The 15,853-nt window shown below is 40.6% G+C and overlaps 1 protein-coding gene across 1 annotated transcript; it reads right to left on the reverse strand.

The window, feature by feature from the left end:
* Positions 1 to 6,956: 6,956 nt before the first annotated feature.
* On the reverse strand, positions 6,957 to 10,034 carry LOC141629055 (serine/threonine-protein kinase STY46-like). Its single transcript, XM_074442125.1, has 4 exons — positions 9,880 to 10,034; positions 8,476 to 8,601; positions 8,287 to 8,341; positions 6,957 to 7,545 (listed from the first exon to the last, which is right to left on the reverse strand). Exons 1-4 carry the CDS (start codon positions 10,032 to 10,034, stop codon positions 7,372 to 7,374), a joined length of 510 nt encoding a protein of 169 aa, XP_074298226.1. The 3' UTR covers positions 6,957 to 7,371.
* Positions 10,035 to 15,853: the final 5,819 nt, after the last annotated feature.

Below are 15,853 nucleotides of genomic sequence, written 5' to 3' on the forward strand. Positions count from 1 at the left end.
TCTTCTCCCTTTGCATTCTAGACTTCGTTCTTACTAATTGGCGCCTACGTGCTTGGACTTCCGACCACGTAAGCTCGGATCTTTCCGGGTACCAGCCTCTCCGTTGCATGACCGACCAATTTGACCACTACACTCAATCAATCTAATTAATCAATCTTGTTTTAATCGTTTTCCTCTTTCGAGGGCACTCTTTCCTTGCATTCGCGTCGAGCATCACTAATCGATCTTCTTAGTTCATCTCGCTCCAGTCAACATGTAAGTCTGAGGGTGTATTAATCTCTCTTTTATTTATTGTATTTTAATTATTGTATAACAATTGTAAGGTTTACGTCGAAAATACCTCATTAAAACCGATTTCTAAAAACCGTCTTTAAAACCTTTTTCACGGATCTTCGTAAGATCGATCGAGAAAAGACGCAAAGAATCTGCGCCTCTTGAAGGAGCGCAGAGTTCTCTGCGCGCTCTTCGTGAGGCCGCTGCAGCTTCTCGCTTCTTTTCTTCTTCTTCGCCCCTCTCGTAATTCGCTCTTGTTCGTATTTGATTTGTATTTGTTTGTTCTTTAATTCGTTCACATGATAGCATAATTAATCACATGTATATTATTCATTCATCATTAACATGTTTAATCCGACTTAAATCCTAAATAATCCATATTTATGGGTTTTCGTCATTAAATTCAAACCCGGATTTCAGAGATTCAATTTGTTCATATTGAGTTTCTCGAATTCGTCATTGATATAGTTTTCATTTGTTTATTCACCTGTTCGTCATTAATTTGTCATTAATTCATCATGTTTAGTTTGTTTCATTCACCGATGTCACTAATTAATCGTTCCATCATGTAATTAATTCGTTAATTCCGTCTCATCCATGTTTATTGCTTTTATGACCCATTCGTATGTAATTAATGCATTAAATCACTTTCACCCGAGTCAATAATCTAATCAATCTTTAAATTCACCAATCGACATTAACGGTTTTAGATTAAAACTTCAGCCGGAGAACTCACCCTTGGAACAGACGCAAAGAATCGCCGCGCCTCTTCCATAGGGGCAGATCATCGCTACTGTTCCAGGATGATTGTCTCGAACTCCTTTCGCCTTGACCTAGTTTATTAAGCTTCCGTATAACTAACTATTATCCGTAATATCGCTAATTTCATTCGTAATTCCTTCTTTTATTCTTTTATTCGTTTTATCAAACTATCCGTTTTAAAGGTATTTTCGACATAAATCGCCTATTCCAATGTAATTAATGTAATTTTCATTATTATGTAAATTGTATTTCTTTTATCATTTTGTATGTTTTCCGCATGTAAATCAACATTAAATTCCAACTTCGACCCAATTGTATGCTAATTACGTGTCAACCGACCTAGTTAAATTCTCACATGCTAGGATTAAAACTTGGATGTTGCATTCATGCATATAGCCGACGATATATCGAGTACGAATAACTTCCCTAATCATTAGTAGAGGCCGCTATCGAGGCGGGCGGGATTAGGTGTTCGATCAAAAGAGCTTCCTAATACGCACTCACCCCTTACCCGGATCTCCGTGAGCACCCGTGTTCATTGGCATCCACGAGAGTCATTCTAGACATAGAATGCTAAGGGTAACGATTGCTTAGTGTTCATGTCACTACTTTGTGTCTTGACATGGCACGAGGTATTCGAACGGTTCCAATTTCCCATAAAAATTGGTGGCGACTCCATACAAAATGCAAACGCTTGTTTTCGAGCCCCTTCACCAAGCGCCCCCGTGGGCGGCCCGCTGTCCACAGAATGCCGTCTTGACATCCATTTGATGGATCACTAAATTGTTAATGGTAGCTAAGGCAATTAACAACCTAATAGTGGAGATACGAGCCACAGGCGCATAGGTGTCAAAATAATCAATGCCTTCTTTTTGCCTAAATCCTTGAATGACTAATCGAGCTTTATACTTGTCGATTGTACCATCCACTTTCATTTTCCTTTTGAAAATCCATTTGCAACCCAAGGGTTTGCAGCCATGAGGGAGATCAGTTAAAACCCAAGTGTTATTCCCCAAAATTGAATCCATTTCATCATTTATGGCTTCTTTCCAAAAGGAAACATGATGAGACTTCATAGCCTCATTAAAAGTTCTAGGATCCTCATCAATATTATAACAATAAGAATATTGGAATCCTACTTCATCCCTTGAACCCTCAACCAAATATGTTTGGAAATCGGGTCCAAAGATTTCTTTTTCCTGATTCGTTTACCTCTACGGAGTTCAGGTGTTTTATTTTGAGGTTCTACAACCTGATTAGGTTCAACAATTTCATTACCTTCTACTCCAACATTAATTAGTTGGAGTTATCATACTTGGTCTTGGTATAGATGAAAACCGTGTTTCATCAAAGATGGCATCTCTAGATTCTATTACGGTATGTACCGACACTGCATCATTTGGTTCTATTACATAGAATCGATAAGCCTTGGAATGCATAGCATATCCTATAAAAATGTAGTCAATGCCTGTTTCTCCCAATGTTTTAATCTTGGGATCGATAGTCTAACAATAGCCCGACATCCCCAAACTCGAAGGTAATTCAAGTTTGGTTTCTTTCTATACCATAATTCATAAGGGGTAAATTTGTTTTGTTTATTTGGGACACTATTTAATAAATAGCAAGCCGTTAACATGGCTTCTTCCCAAAATCCCTCACTTAAACCTGAGTAAGATAACATGGTATTAACTATTTCTTTAAGAGTTCTGTTTTTCCGTTCCGCTATACCATTTTGTTGTGGTGTATAAGGAGCGGTTCTTTCATGTATTATGCCACATGAACCGAAATAGGTAGGATCATAGTATTCTCCTCCCCTATCCGTTCTCATCTTCTTAATTAAAGAAGACTGTTGTAACTTTACTTCATTCTTAAAAAGAATGAACTTACTCATTGCCTCATCTTTTGTATGCAACAAGAATAAATAGCAAAAACGAGTACAATCATCAATAAAAGTTACTAAATATCTTTTATTTCCTAAAGATTGAGTAGAATGATAGTCACACAAGTCGCTATGAATTAATTCTAATAACATAGATGATCGCTTTACTCTCGAAAAGGGTTGCCTTGTTATTTTGTTTAACATACAAAAATTACATTTCCTTGTATTTATATCAATTGGCGGAATTAAATCATTTTTCGACATTAAAACCATTCGTTTATAATGAACATGTCCTAAACGAGCATGCCACAATGAAGATAAATCAATTTCGGAACAAACCATAATATTATTAACTTTATTCATGCTAATTATATCAGCATTATTAAGGTTTAGCATAAACATGCCATTACATAAATATCCGAAACCAATAAACATACCAGACTTAGATAATACATAACGATCGGATTCGATCACTTGTTTATAACCACATCTAGATAATTGACCACTAGAAACTAGATTCTTACGAACACTAGGAACATGTAAAACATTCTTTAAACACACTGATTTTCCCGAACTAAGTAATAATATAACATCGCCACTTCCTAGAATTTGAGCAGTCGACTCGTTTCCCATGTAGATTATGGACCTATCTTGAGCGGGCACATACTTGGTGAACCATCCACGATCTTTGCAAACGTGTTTGGTGGCTTCCGAGTCAATCCACCATGATAAGTCATCATCCTGCATGAAACATGCTTCAGGAATCCATGATATATAATTTTCATTCAAATTAAAATCACAAACAAGATTATTACCTTGCTGTTTTAGAGGACCTTGGTCCTTAGACCCTTGTCCAACTTTCATTTTTCCTTTTCCTGCTCCTTTCTTTGCAAGTTTACAGTCTCTTTTCAGATGACCCATTTTGCCACAAATCCAACATCCCGTTTTTGACTTTTTATCCGGATTATTGGGTTTGTCGTCCAACTTAGACCCCCGTCATATTTATTCGAACGAAAATTATTCCGCAATCCCGTAAATAATTATACGAGCGTACACTCCATACTTTCTGAACTCGTATTATATTATTAGGAAATTAACCATCAGTAAACCGATCTTAATTACGCCAAATGAACCGGTAATTACTCTTAAATCACCAACACAAACAACGACCATGAAGATATGGCATTAATGGCACTTATATATCTGTCCAATGTAAGCCTGAAATAATTATTCCCATATTAGGTTTGATATAATTTACTTAAATCATTGGTCATCTGCCTTACGAGCAAGAAGTGAAGATTAATTTTGGTGATTAACAGACCCTCCAGCAAAAGAAAAATGAGCAAGCATTTTGGTAGGCCTAATAAACACTTTCAAAGTGTATTACCTGTTAGGAGAAACAAGTTGGGATTTTTTGTACATCCACCAATAAATTGCACGACATTCTTATGCTGAATTTTCCTACGGTAAACAAGGATTAATAAGAAATCGTTCTAAAAAAAAGGAATTAGTAAGAGAGGCACCGACTAAGGAAATAACGGATATGAGCCTAGTATAGACAGCACTCATATCAGAAGGGTAGGTATGTTCATTAACAACAAACTTTTGAGATTCGGAGAGCTCGGGAGGGGAGGCTTGGATAAGTATGGAATCTCTGGCTAGGGAAAGGTATAGAGAAACTTCATCAGACAATACACCTCATGATATTCACTTCCTGAAAGAACTCTTTAACTACATCGGCACTGACACGCTCGGGCTTCAGGAACTGGACTGCAACTTCTTGACCACAGTATGTTCCTTTGTAGCTTAAAAGTTTGACCATCCACAAGGTGTGTTAGGGTGCAAATCCATGTCCCACATCGGTAGAATAAAGATGAAAGATCATCTTTATAAGTATCTACAAAATATAATAGTACGAGGCCTTTTGGGAAGGAGCCAAGAGTAAATCCGTGAGGGCTTGGCCCAAAGCGGACAATATCGTACTATTATGGTCTGTGGACACAGATGCAGCAGAGGCCCAACGCGGGGATATTCACGCTTCCGCACAACAAGTGGTATCAGAGCCCAAGGTTCGGCTAATCGGAGAGTCTTTCTGACTACCTACAACGGCTGACATCTTTAGCCAAATTCAAATAGTGCAAATTACGTTCATATATAGCTTAACTTGTCAATATATAATATAAAATATACATATGTTTCTTACATAACGTAAACCGCCTATATGTCTCTTAAATTCAATCAGATTTTCTAATAATTATTCGAAACATCTAATCGAAAAAATTTTAACTTCAAAATATGAACCTATAAGCATAAGATTCTACATATTAAGTCGGAAAAGGCAGTTGAGAAGGAATCAGCTAACGAGGGCTTTGTCCCCTACCGGGGGCGTATGGAAGCAACTGCTTCTCGGACCAAGGACAGCTAGCTGTTGGCCCTTTATGGTTCTTTATATCTCGACAAATAGGAAGAGGGACTCGAACGCCAATAAGAGGAATACGAGTGGTTGGACTGAGATCGTTGGACTGCGAAGTTGCACACCGTAAGGCATGGAACTCCTAGCTTGGGGTTAGTCCGTGAGCAAGCCCAATCCAGGGTTAAATGGATGAAAGGCGTCATAGGTCTTGTGGGACAAGGACCATTTGTGTACTAGAACTGTCGATGAGGTGGACCAGGTCTGGTGGGTCCTTTCCAGGTTGGATGCCAGAGACCGTTTGTGTTCTAGGACTTCTGAAGTGACGGACCCGGTCCAGGGTATATTGGATGCAAAGGATGTTCGATATGCATGTGTAGCAAATTCCAAAGAAGGGCACAATGACATGCTAGTTTAGGAGCACGTGGGGGCACTCACTTGACCAGGCGGTGACATGTGGTGCAAGACATGGCTCGTGGTAGCATGGTGTGTCGGCTAAGGGGAGGTTATCAAAACTTGGTGATGCGAGTGTCTAGAAGTTGGGGCTGTATGGTGTGGGAAGTTCTCCATAGAGGTCAAGGGTCCGAGTCAAGATGATGGTCCTTGGTTTGAGGGGAGGATTGTTAGGGTGCAAACCCATATCCCACATCGGTAGAATAAAGATGAAAGATCATAAGTACGGGGCCTTTTGGGAAGGAGCCAAAGAGTAAATCTGTGAGGGCTTGGCCCAAAGCGGACAATATCGTACTATTATGTTCTGTGGTCACAGCAGAGGCCCAACACGGAGATATTCACGCTTCCGCACAACAAGGTGAAACTTAGTCGCAAAGTAGTAAATCACCTACAAATTTTGCAATAAGAAGAAACTTACAGATCACCATGTGAGCCAGATGCAATTTTGCACCCAATTTTCAAGAGACTCTGATCAATATCAACATCATCATTTCTATCGAATTCCTTCACATTTTTACGCAAGATAGTTCCTTGATGCTTCGTACCAGCACTAGCTGATGAAATATATTGAGATTGTGGTTGCTTCAGAAAGAACAAGTTTCATGATTAGCATAGAGAAACATTGAGATAAAGTAGATAGGACAATAGTAAGCTTTCAAAACACCTATTGGCCTCTCAAAGAAGAATCTCTAATACACCTATAGCCTATTAGCTATTTAAGATTCTCGGATTAATGTATCTATGATGTTTAAAGCCCTATAATCTATGCATGTTATGTGTTATGTTATGAGTATCATGAACTTGGGGTCGTTATTAAGAACCATCCAACTTGATATTTTGTTCCTCATTTATTAATCACCATCTTGCTCTACCGACAAAGCTACTAACCTAGAGAGATGAACACAGACTAGAAACACATGACAACATAATCCTTGCTCAATATCCTGAACTTGAAGTAACAATTACATGCACAATAAGACACCTACACATTGAGGCGACAATTAAATTATAAAGAGCAACAATCAATAACTAACCTTCATGTTTTTTATTTCTTTTTCCAGTAGACTTTTTAGCGTCTCAGTCTCGTGTCAAAAACAAGCAAAAAGTTTAATCAGATAAGCCAAGCAGGAGAACTTTGCATCAGATCTTCCGATGGCTTTATGAAATAAAGTTCCGTAGTCCATAGACACCCATAGAGATTTAATCCTAAATTTACTATGTTGCATTTTGAGAGTCTTCATTCATGAAATACTTTTTTCAAGGAAGAGTCTCTCGGTAATGTGAAGACTACATCTATATAAGTACAATTCTTGGCCACGTAACTGTGTTAAGAAATCTGATGAAGAATTGCAGCAAATGTTTAGCCTACAGTCTGATACGCAGAAAGCTGAAATACAAGCAGTACCAGCACTTGGCATTTTTTGACAACTAAAACCCATTAACCATAATTGTGAAGGATAAATTTAAAAATTCAGAGGCAACTAGACAAGTTCTAAGTGTTTTGAATAATAATCAGATGTGAATCAGCAACCAAAAACATAATCCCGAGTTCCCGACCACAACCATACAGACCATTAGTTGCACAAGGATATCTTCACAAAGCCATCCAATAACCATCCAGTCTGCCATTCCTATGAAGAGATGAACAGGACCATACCTCATGAGGCCAGCCATCAACAACGAAAACATCTAATGAGTAGCCATCAGCCGTGGAAAAGGCATGAGCCTCTAGAATGTTCAAGCTCATCTCAGACAGAAGTGAAGTCAGCTGGAGACAGGCCACATAATTAGCTAAACTAATACTCCATAGTAAACAATATAAATGTAATTCAAATAATGTATATGCATATTCTAATAGCAGCAGAGTTCACATTCCATAGTAAACTAATACTCCATAGTAAACAATATAAATGTAATTCAAATAATGTATATGCATATTCTAATAGCAACAGAGTTCACATTCCAAACAAAAATCCCATAATAAGCAAGTAAAAGAAAATCCAAAACAGGAAATAGAAGCATAATTATATATAGTTTAGACCACTGAAAGTAGAAGACGGTGAGAAGCACCTTAGAGTCAACCACTCAATCCTCCAGAGATAAAAGTCTGAAGTACAACAAAATCCACAAATTGTAACACTAATGGACTAAATAGCTGAAACTTGAAAGTAAGACAAGCTACCGACAATTTGCAGCAGTTAAAGTTAAACAGGGTTTGGGTCGTTAAGATAACATCTTGCGAGCTATGGATTACAGTCCATTACACTATTTATCACCCTACATCCCATTAAAATAGCTGATGCAAGAATATAAGAAGGGTTTACGACTTTACGTTTACTTAACAAGCCTACAAAGGCGGGTCATGCAAAGTCCAAACATGCAGCAATATACAGAATCCATACTACATTTCTACTACGACATTTACCAATATATACTTCAACCAGATTAGTTTCGACATCAGTTCGCAATAAAGAGAGAGCGAGAGACCGATTAATGAGTGGCCAATTACCTGCATTAAGAGTTTTGGCTTGTCAAGGGTGGAAAAGGTGATTTCATGCATTGCCCTAAAGTAATACAAAAAAAAAAAAAAAAAAAAAAAGAGCAATGAGAAAAATGTGAAGTATATAACATTATAATATGCTATATCATGCTCTGTAGCCAAATGAGCACTAAATCAAGCAGCTTAAGAGAATATTACCTTGAGGATGATGAGGTAGAGTTGTTTTTAAAGCTATCTTTGTCTTCTGGAATGGAACTTATGCCATGAACCTCAGGGTTTTGTGACGAGCCATAGATTGGTGGATGATGCAGGCTGGGTCTAGCACTAACAACAAACCAAGAAAAAAAACAACTCTATAGAACCCCGTACAAAGCAAATAAATTAGAAAGAATAACATGTATCTGTTGTAACGGAGGCGTCCCGTTACCCAATAATTAATTGATTAAGGTGATAAGAACAAAATATAGCGAATAGCAAAAATAACTGGCTACGTCCACCCTGAAGGAGAGCAAATCAGATCGGTATACACGCGCTTTATATGAGCCAAGAATGTACCCTATTCTACTAACAAAATAGTAATCTCAAGGGGACAAAAGAGACTACCCAAACAAGATAAAGGACAAACGATCTTGAGGCCAGCAAGATCCAAACAGACTCCTTAAATCTCCAAATTCAGACGAACGCCAATCTACTTGAGCCCGGAACAAACTGAAGCTTCCTCCCGGAGGGAACCTCACGAATCGACTCTCATAAGATTGTGCTCTCAAATATCAAATATTATCTCCCTCTCCTTAATTAACCTAGACTAATACAAGGGTCTTTATATAGTTTTATTCCACCCTTAATAAAAGACCTATATTAATTAGGAAATAAAAGACTATTAGAAAATTATATAATAATTTCCTAAACCAAACTAAACAATACGTAAAATAAACCAAAGGAATCAAATTGCAACCTAGGTGTGTTTTGACTAACACGTGTAAACAATTTTCCAAGCCAAGATCACTTATCAACGTATGAAACCAAAACTGTCAGGCATCATTACGCACGGATTGCTAAGGAAGCACATACGACTCGCACAAGTTACGGACACCCTACTTTCTCGTCTTCGTTTATATAGCTCTTTTATTCCTTGGTTTATTTTCATCTTCTTGCCTTTACTTAGTTCGTCTTCAACACAAATTCAAGGCACATATTTCTAACAATCTCCACCTTGACTTGAATTATCCAAACACGAACCAAACCAAGAAGTACCAAACCCAAATCAGCTTTAATAGGATCGCTTCTCAAGTCACAACCTATCCCGATAGTCTTCACTTTGACTTGAACAAAACCCACAAAATGGACAAACGAACCAAGTGTGCACAAAACGTGACCAATATACGAAGTACCCAATGTAGCAAGCTGCAACTACCAAATGTACTATACTAAGTACCCACATATACTGCTGCTAGAGAGATGAGAGATGAGAGAAATCATGAAAAAGCTAGAAAATTCTAAACCACAAAAAATCAACCCCCCTTTTAACCCTCAACCACCACCGTCGATCAAAAATACCAATCCAACCTTCACCTCCCAACCACCACCGCTAAATAAGATTACCAACCACCTCCCCCCCGAGCCACCACAGTCTGCGCCCACGCTTCGCCACCATGTCCCTCTCCCTTCAACCTCTCGGAGTTCTCCTGGCACGCCTTCGCTCTCTGTTCAGGCCCACCCCTCCCCCTCCCCTTCTCCTCTCCCTTCGCCGCCCACATCCTACCGCTCGGCTCTGACAAATTCCATCCTTGAAAACCTGATCCTCCACCCTAACAAAACCCAACCTCCACCACCTTGCGACACCCCGATTACTGCCCCCTCAATCACTCTCCCCTCTCAGGTCCTCATTTCAATCCGATCGAAATGGGAAAATGCTCTAATCGTGAAACTCGCCGGGAAATCCCTTGACTCAAACCACCTCTCCTCCTCCCTCCGCTCCCTCTGGAAAATCAACCACCAGATCCGGCTTATTGGATTGGGCAAAGGCTACTACGTCTATTCCATTGATAAGAAGAACGATCTTGAGGCGATTACGGCAAATGGTTCGTGGTTCATTCACGACCACTACTTGCATGTCCAACCATGGACCCCTAATTTCCAAGCTTCTCAGGCAAAAATTCTTTCAATTCCAACCTGGATAATCTTACCAGAACTACCACTTGAATACCACAGGATGGATGTCCTCCGCGCCATTGGAAACTCCCTGGGTGGTTTCATTAAGTATGACTCCAACGGCCTTGGCAGAAACAATGCTCGCTTTGCCCGCATTTCTGTCCACCTTGATCAGACTTCGCCGCTGCCGGATTGCGTCTGGATTGGCCCATTCCGTCAAGAGATTAAATTAGGGGATGCTACTCCTTTTTGTGTGAAGTGTCAATGTCATTGCACTGGGTTGTGCCTGAATACTGCCCCCACTAATGCTTCCAAACCTCCCCCAAAGAAGTCAACTTTCACAAGTTTAGACCCTGTCATACTTTCAACCTCTGCCATCCCAACCTCTTTTGTGAGTCCTATGGATAATTCTTGGACTCTGGTTCCTTATAAAAAGCCTGTTGTGACCCCACCTTCTGTACCCCTCTCATGCCCTTCCACATCAAATGCCAGTACCCTACCCCACTTTAAACCCTCCTTGACCACTCTTCTTTCCTCTATTACTACCCCACTTTTGGCCTTTCCCTCTGCCACACTTCACCTCTCCCCGTCCTTCTTTCCTTTTACCCCTCCCTCCCCCTTTTCTCCCTCATTTACAAAACTACTACACTCCCAAAAAGACCCACCAGATAAAACCAACAAAATTAAACTCCCTCCTAACAATGCCCCTCCACAGAGACATGATCCTATCCCAAACAACCATCCCCTCCTCCTACAGGCCCCCCCTGCCTCTGTTCCGACAACCTCCCTCTGATCAGGAACCGACCCTACCTTTGCACGTGGTGATCTTTCACCCATCCGTGACTCCCGGGGCATTCTACCAACCCCCTCTCTTAACCTCCCACAGAACTCCCCCTAAACAAAGAAAATCTCATTTTCGAACATCGCCTCGTCTCGCCTCAAGTAAGCATTCCTCTTATCCGATCTATCCTAATAAACTCGTCCTCTCCACCTCCTTCTTGCCTGAGCATCTGCCGGGTAGATCCCCACCTGAGCCACGGGTGTGTGGCCCCTGCTCACCTTCCCGACCTCTCCGATCTCCAAAGAATCTCACCGGTCCTTCTCTGCTTTCTCCTGTGGTCCCTTCAGACCCCTCACACTCCTCACTGCCGGACCGTTGTCCCAGAGTCGCTGGAATTCATCATCGACCCAGTCCCAATCCTCCCTCGATTGCGAAGAATCTTTTCATTGACCTTAACCTCCGTGGATCTCTGGACTGCGAGTCACTCGAACTTTGTAATTCTGTTTTGAACTACAATTCCGATGAGGGAACTACGTCTTTTGATGAGTTGGGACTTGATGCCGGAGACAAACCGAAGGGAACTCCTGTGGACTCTGTCCGGAACAAGCAGTAACATCTTCAGTGCTTGGCTAAACCGAGAACTAGACGTAGTGGACGACGGGGATGACCCGGATGCTTTTCTTGAGCTGCTGAACTCCTTCTTGGTACCCGTCAACATGAATATCCTTTATTGGAACTATCATGGAATAGCTAGACCTTCCTTCCGCACTCACCTTTCTTACCTTATTAATGCTCACAAGCCGGATTTGGTAATCCTCTCTGAAACCCGTGTCACTTCCTCTAACTCCCTGACCATTTTGCGAAGGCTGCCATTTGACTCTTTTGAGGTTCTCGACCCTGTTGGGTTTACTGGAGGCATCATTCTTTTCTGGAATGAGAGGGACGCTGCGGTCACCCTGGTTAGCAAAGGCGCGCAACTCATGACTGTGGCGGTTCAGGTAACCTCCTCTAACTTCCTTTTCCTTCTAACTGCGATCTATGCTAGTCCTAAATTTAGACTTCGAAAACTTCTCTGGAATGACCTTAGTGCTCTCTCTCAGAACATCACGTCCCCCTGGATTTGTATGGGGGACTTTAATGAGGTTACTTGCTCGACGGAAAAACTGGGCGGAAATGGGATAAAACTCAACCGTGTTAATTTATATAAAACCGTTATGGATAGCTGTAGCTTGATCGACATTGGGTTTTCGGGGCCGAAATTCACGTGGACAAATAAAAGACGGATCAACCCTATCTTTGAGCGCATTGACCGTACCTGGGTTAACCAACCCTGGCTGGACCATTACCCTAACACCCTTCACCAACACCTAACTAGACTTTCCTCCGACCAGTGCCCTATTCTTCTTAGGTCCTCTCCCCCTTTCCAGACTCGGCCCAGACTCTTTAAGTGCGAGTCCTTCTGGCTCAATGACCCCGGATTCCTTCCCCTTGTTTTGGTGTCTTGGTTGAACTCTACCGACTGTGTTACCTCTAAGCTTTGCTCTCTTAGCAGTGCCCTTACCCTCTAGGCACGTGACTCCTTTGGTAACTTAGTTATCAAGAAAAACCGCCTCAACGCCAGATTACTTGGCATTCAAAAAGATTTGTGTTCCCACCCCCACTCTACCTTTCTTCATAATCTCAATGACTCCCTCCTCTCTGACCTGGACCGCGTTCTAGACGCTGAGCATGACTACTGGAAGGACAGAGCCCGTGTTAACTGGCTGACTGATGGTGATCGGAATACGTCCTTCTTTCAAAAATCTGTTACCCTCCGACGTAGCTTTAACCGGATCACCACTTTAGTCAATGACGTGGGCCACACTATTTCCGGGCATGATGAGCTCACCTCTCATATTACCTCCTTCTTCAGCTCTCTCTACTTTACTCTCTTTACTCTACTGAAAAACTTTGTGTTCCCCATCTGTCAGATGCCCCCCTCCCCCCACCTCTCACCTGATAGTGAGGTTTGTCGCACTCCCCCAATCAAACAATTTACTCAACTAATGTAGTAGGATAGTCGACGTCGAACCACAAGGAGCAAGGGTGATTATTAGTTGTCTAAATTCGTATGCTTAGCTAAGTCGGATAAAACAAGGATGAATTAATATCTAAAGGACTAAACTAAATAACAATTGAATAGAAATAATTAATGCAAAAGCTAAAGAATAAAAGCAAGCTAAAACAATGCGGCTTTACTCAATAAATAAGGACCTAGGGCGCGACTAAACCACCGACATTCGTAATAAATCATGAGTTCCTTCAACTAGTTGCTAAGGGGGAAGTGTATTGGGTGGAGACGCCTCTAATTCGCCCACCAACTCCCTCCCGGGCTCATGGTGGGACACTAGTGATACCGAATCAACTCCCTCCCGGGCTCATGACTCGATTTCCCCCGACTCAAGACTCAAGGCTCACCAAAGTGGGCCCATTATGCTCACCTCTCAACAAGATCAAGGGCTTAAGCCCGCGATAAACTCCCGGTCATCCCTACCCTTCTCCCGAAGGTGAACTTCAAACCGAAAAACAAAGGCACCCCACTTGGGTTCTCCCTCCCGGGCTCAACCCAAGTCGGCACACGACCAAAAGGGGTAATGTAATCAATCTCAACCTAACCAACTCCCGTTGGTGGACAAGGGTCAAAACCGACAATTACTCCCAAATAGACACAACAATTCAATTCCTTTGTTAAAACCCAACAACCCCTCCCCAACAACTAATTTAATAAAACCCTCAATTAGACAAATTACTCATGTTAGGGTCTAATCGCACCCTAGTGAAAATACTACTCACTAATCATTACTAATCTAACACTAAACACATTTATAACTACTCTAAACATGATATTAAATAAAATAAAGTGATAAAGATTGAAACTTTAACTAATCTAATGACTAAACATGAATAAATTAACACCAAACATGATAAGAGCAATAAAGACTAAAACTTTAGTAAACTAAACTAAACTAGACCAAATTAAACAAATAACAATAACACTAAACATAACAAGAGAGTAAAGATTAAAACTTTAATTAAATTAGACATTAAATATATGAAATCAATAAATGATAAAACAAGAACAAATAATGAAAGATGGAAGAAATTTATACCAACAATGGAAAGGAAAGTGCATAAATGAGGTAGAATTACTCTTACAAAACCCAAAAGATCAAATCTTGGCACTAATTAATCTATTCTTATACTAATTTAAGAGAGTATTTTTGGAGAGAAATAAGACTAAAACCCTAAAAGTAAATTTGAAAATAATGGGTCTCTCCTCTTTCTCTTCTTCGTTCCTCTGCTTGTTTGCCCCCGTCTTGTTCTCTGCTTGTGCCCAGCAGTCCCCAAAATCCCCAAAATGACGGCTGCCTTTTTACAAATGCCAATAATTGGGTAAAGGGCTAGTTCATGGAATTACACCAATTGCCCACTTGCTTGTGAGCTCATTTTTTGGTACGTAAAACATGGGCCTAATGAAATTCCAAGCCTTTTGAGTCCATTAGTTATGTCGGCTATGTAGAATATTGTCCAAAGTCTCCAAGTTTGAGGTATGAGATTGGACGTCGCATCTGACCACTTTCTCGATATCACGCTTTATTCCCGAATCGCGTTGCCTACAAAATAAAATATCGAATTGCAGTACCAATATCCAAAAACTAATTTAAATTGCACTATATAAAACTAGACGACTAATATTCTATTTAATACTAAAATGGGTGAATTAAGCTAACTCGGCTTATTAATTAGACTAAATAAAAGATAAAACGTGGGTTAAAATTGCGTCAAATATTGAATTATCAAATCTCCCCACACTTATCTCTTACTCGTCCTCGAGTAAGCTCAAGTATGATCAAAATGTCTCAAAATGAATGCACAATATAAGCATCACTTGATTATTCTACTATATAATCCAATTGAGTATTAGCGCACTCAACGCCCTTTCAACTCACGTAGTTGTGCTTATGAGGTAAAGCACGACTCGTAAGGCAAGTAAGGTCTTGCAAGAAAAATGCAATGCATCCAACATGTAAGCACATAAGCAAGTAATATAATGCATTTAACAAAAATGGTCCACTTTCCTCATCTAAGTGGCCGGATTTTCAAGCAACAAAACATGGTCTTGGTCGGGAGTACCGTCTCAGAAGTTCCAACGGAGGTGCCAACCCCCTAAGCATGACTCAAGCAACCCTAGTGTGAACAATACTCAAGAAACACATTCAAGAGCGGGGTAAGGAGAAGTAGGCAAGCCCGCCGAGAATTACAAAACCGACTCGATATTCAACCAAAAGACCTATGACTAAGGGGACCTAGGCAACGACATCCTCACGGTTTTCACTCGTCACTCAATGAAAGAACAAGGTGATTTTTTTGTGACAAATAGTAACCAAAGTCACTCTCCTAACTCGACTAGCGAAAACGTGTCCGCAATCTAATGTGTAAGACCGTCCTATGTCCAATAAAATGCAAACAATGGTACAATGCACACAATATGAAACAAGGGTTGTAACGGGGCTAGGGAGTAGGACAAAACGGGATTGGTGCAAGCACCGTTTGGATATGTGAAGTTCAAATCAAGAATTGCCGACACATCGTAACCCATTTCTT

The sequence above is a fragment of the Silene latifolia genome, chromosome Y (assembly GCF_048544455.1).
Source record: "Silene latifolia isolate original U9 population chromosome Y, ASM4854445v1, whole genome shotgun sequence".
In the NCBI taxonomy this organism is placed as follows: domain Eukaryota; kingdom Viridiplantae; phylum Streptophyta; class Magnoliopsida; order Caryophyllales; family Caryophyllaceae; genus Silene; species Silene latifolia.

Bases quoted from the DNA above. Each gene is read 5' to 3' on its own strand.
- LOC141629055 (XM_074442125.1), bottom strand. From the start codon at position 10,034: ATGTGGGCGGCGAAGGGAGAGGAGAAGGGGAGGGGGAGGGGTGGGCCT. The intron at 8,602-9,879 runs GTAATCTTATTT...GTTTGTTGTTAG, and splicing joins GCTCGGGGGGGAGGTGGTTG to TGCTAGACCCAGCCTGCATC. The intron at 8,342-8,475 runs GTAATATTCTCT...GTATTACTTTAG, and splicing joins TCTACCTCATCATCCTCAAG to GGCAATGCATGAAATCACCT.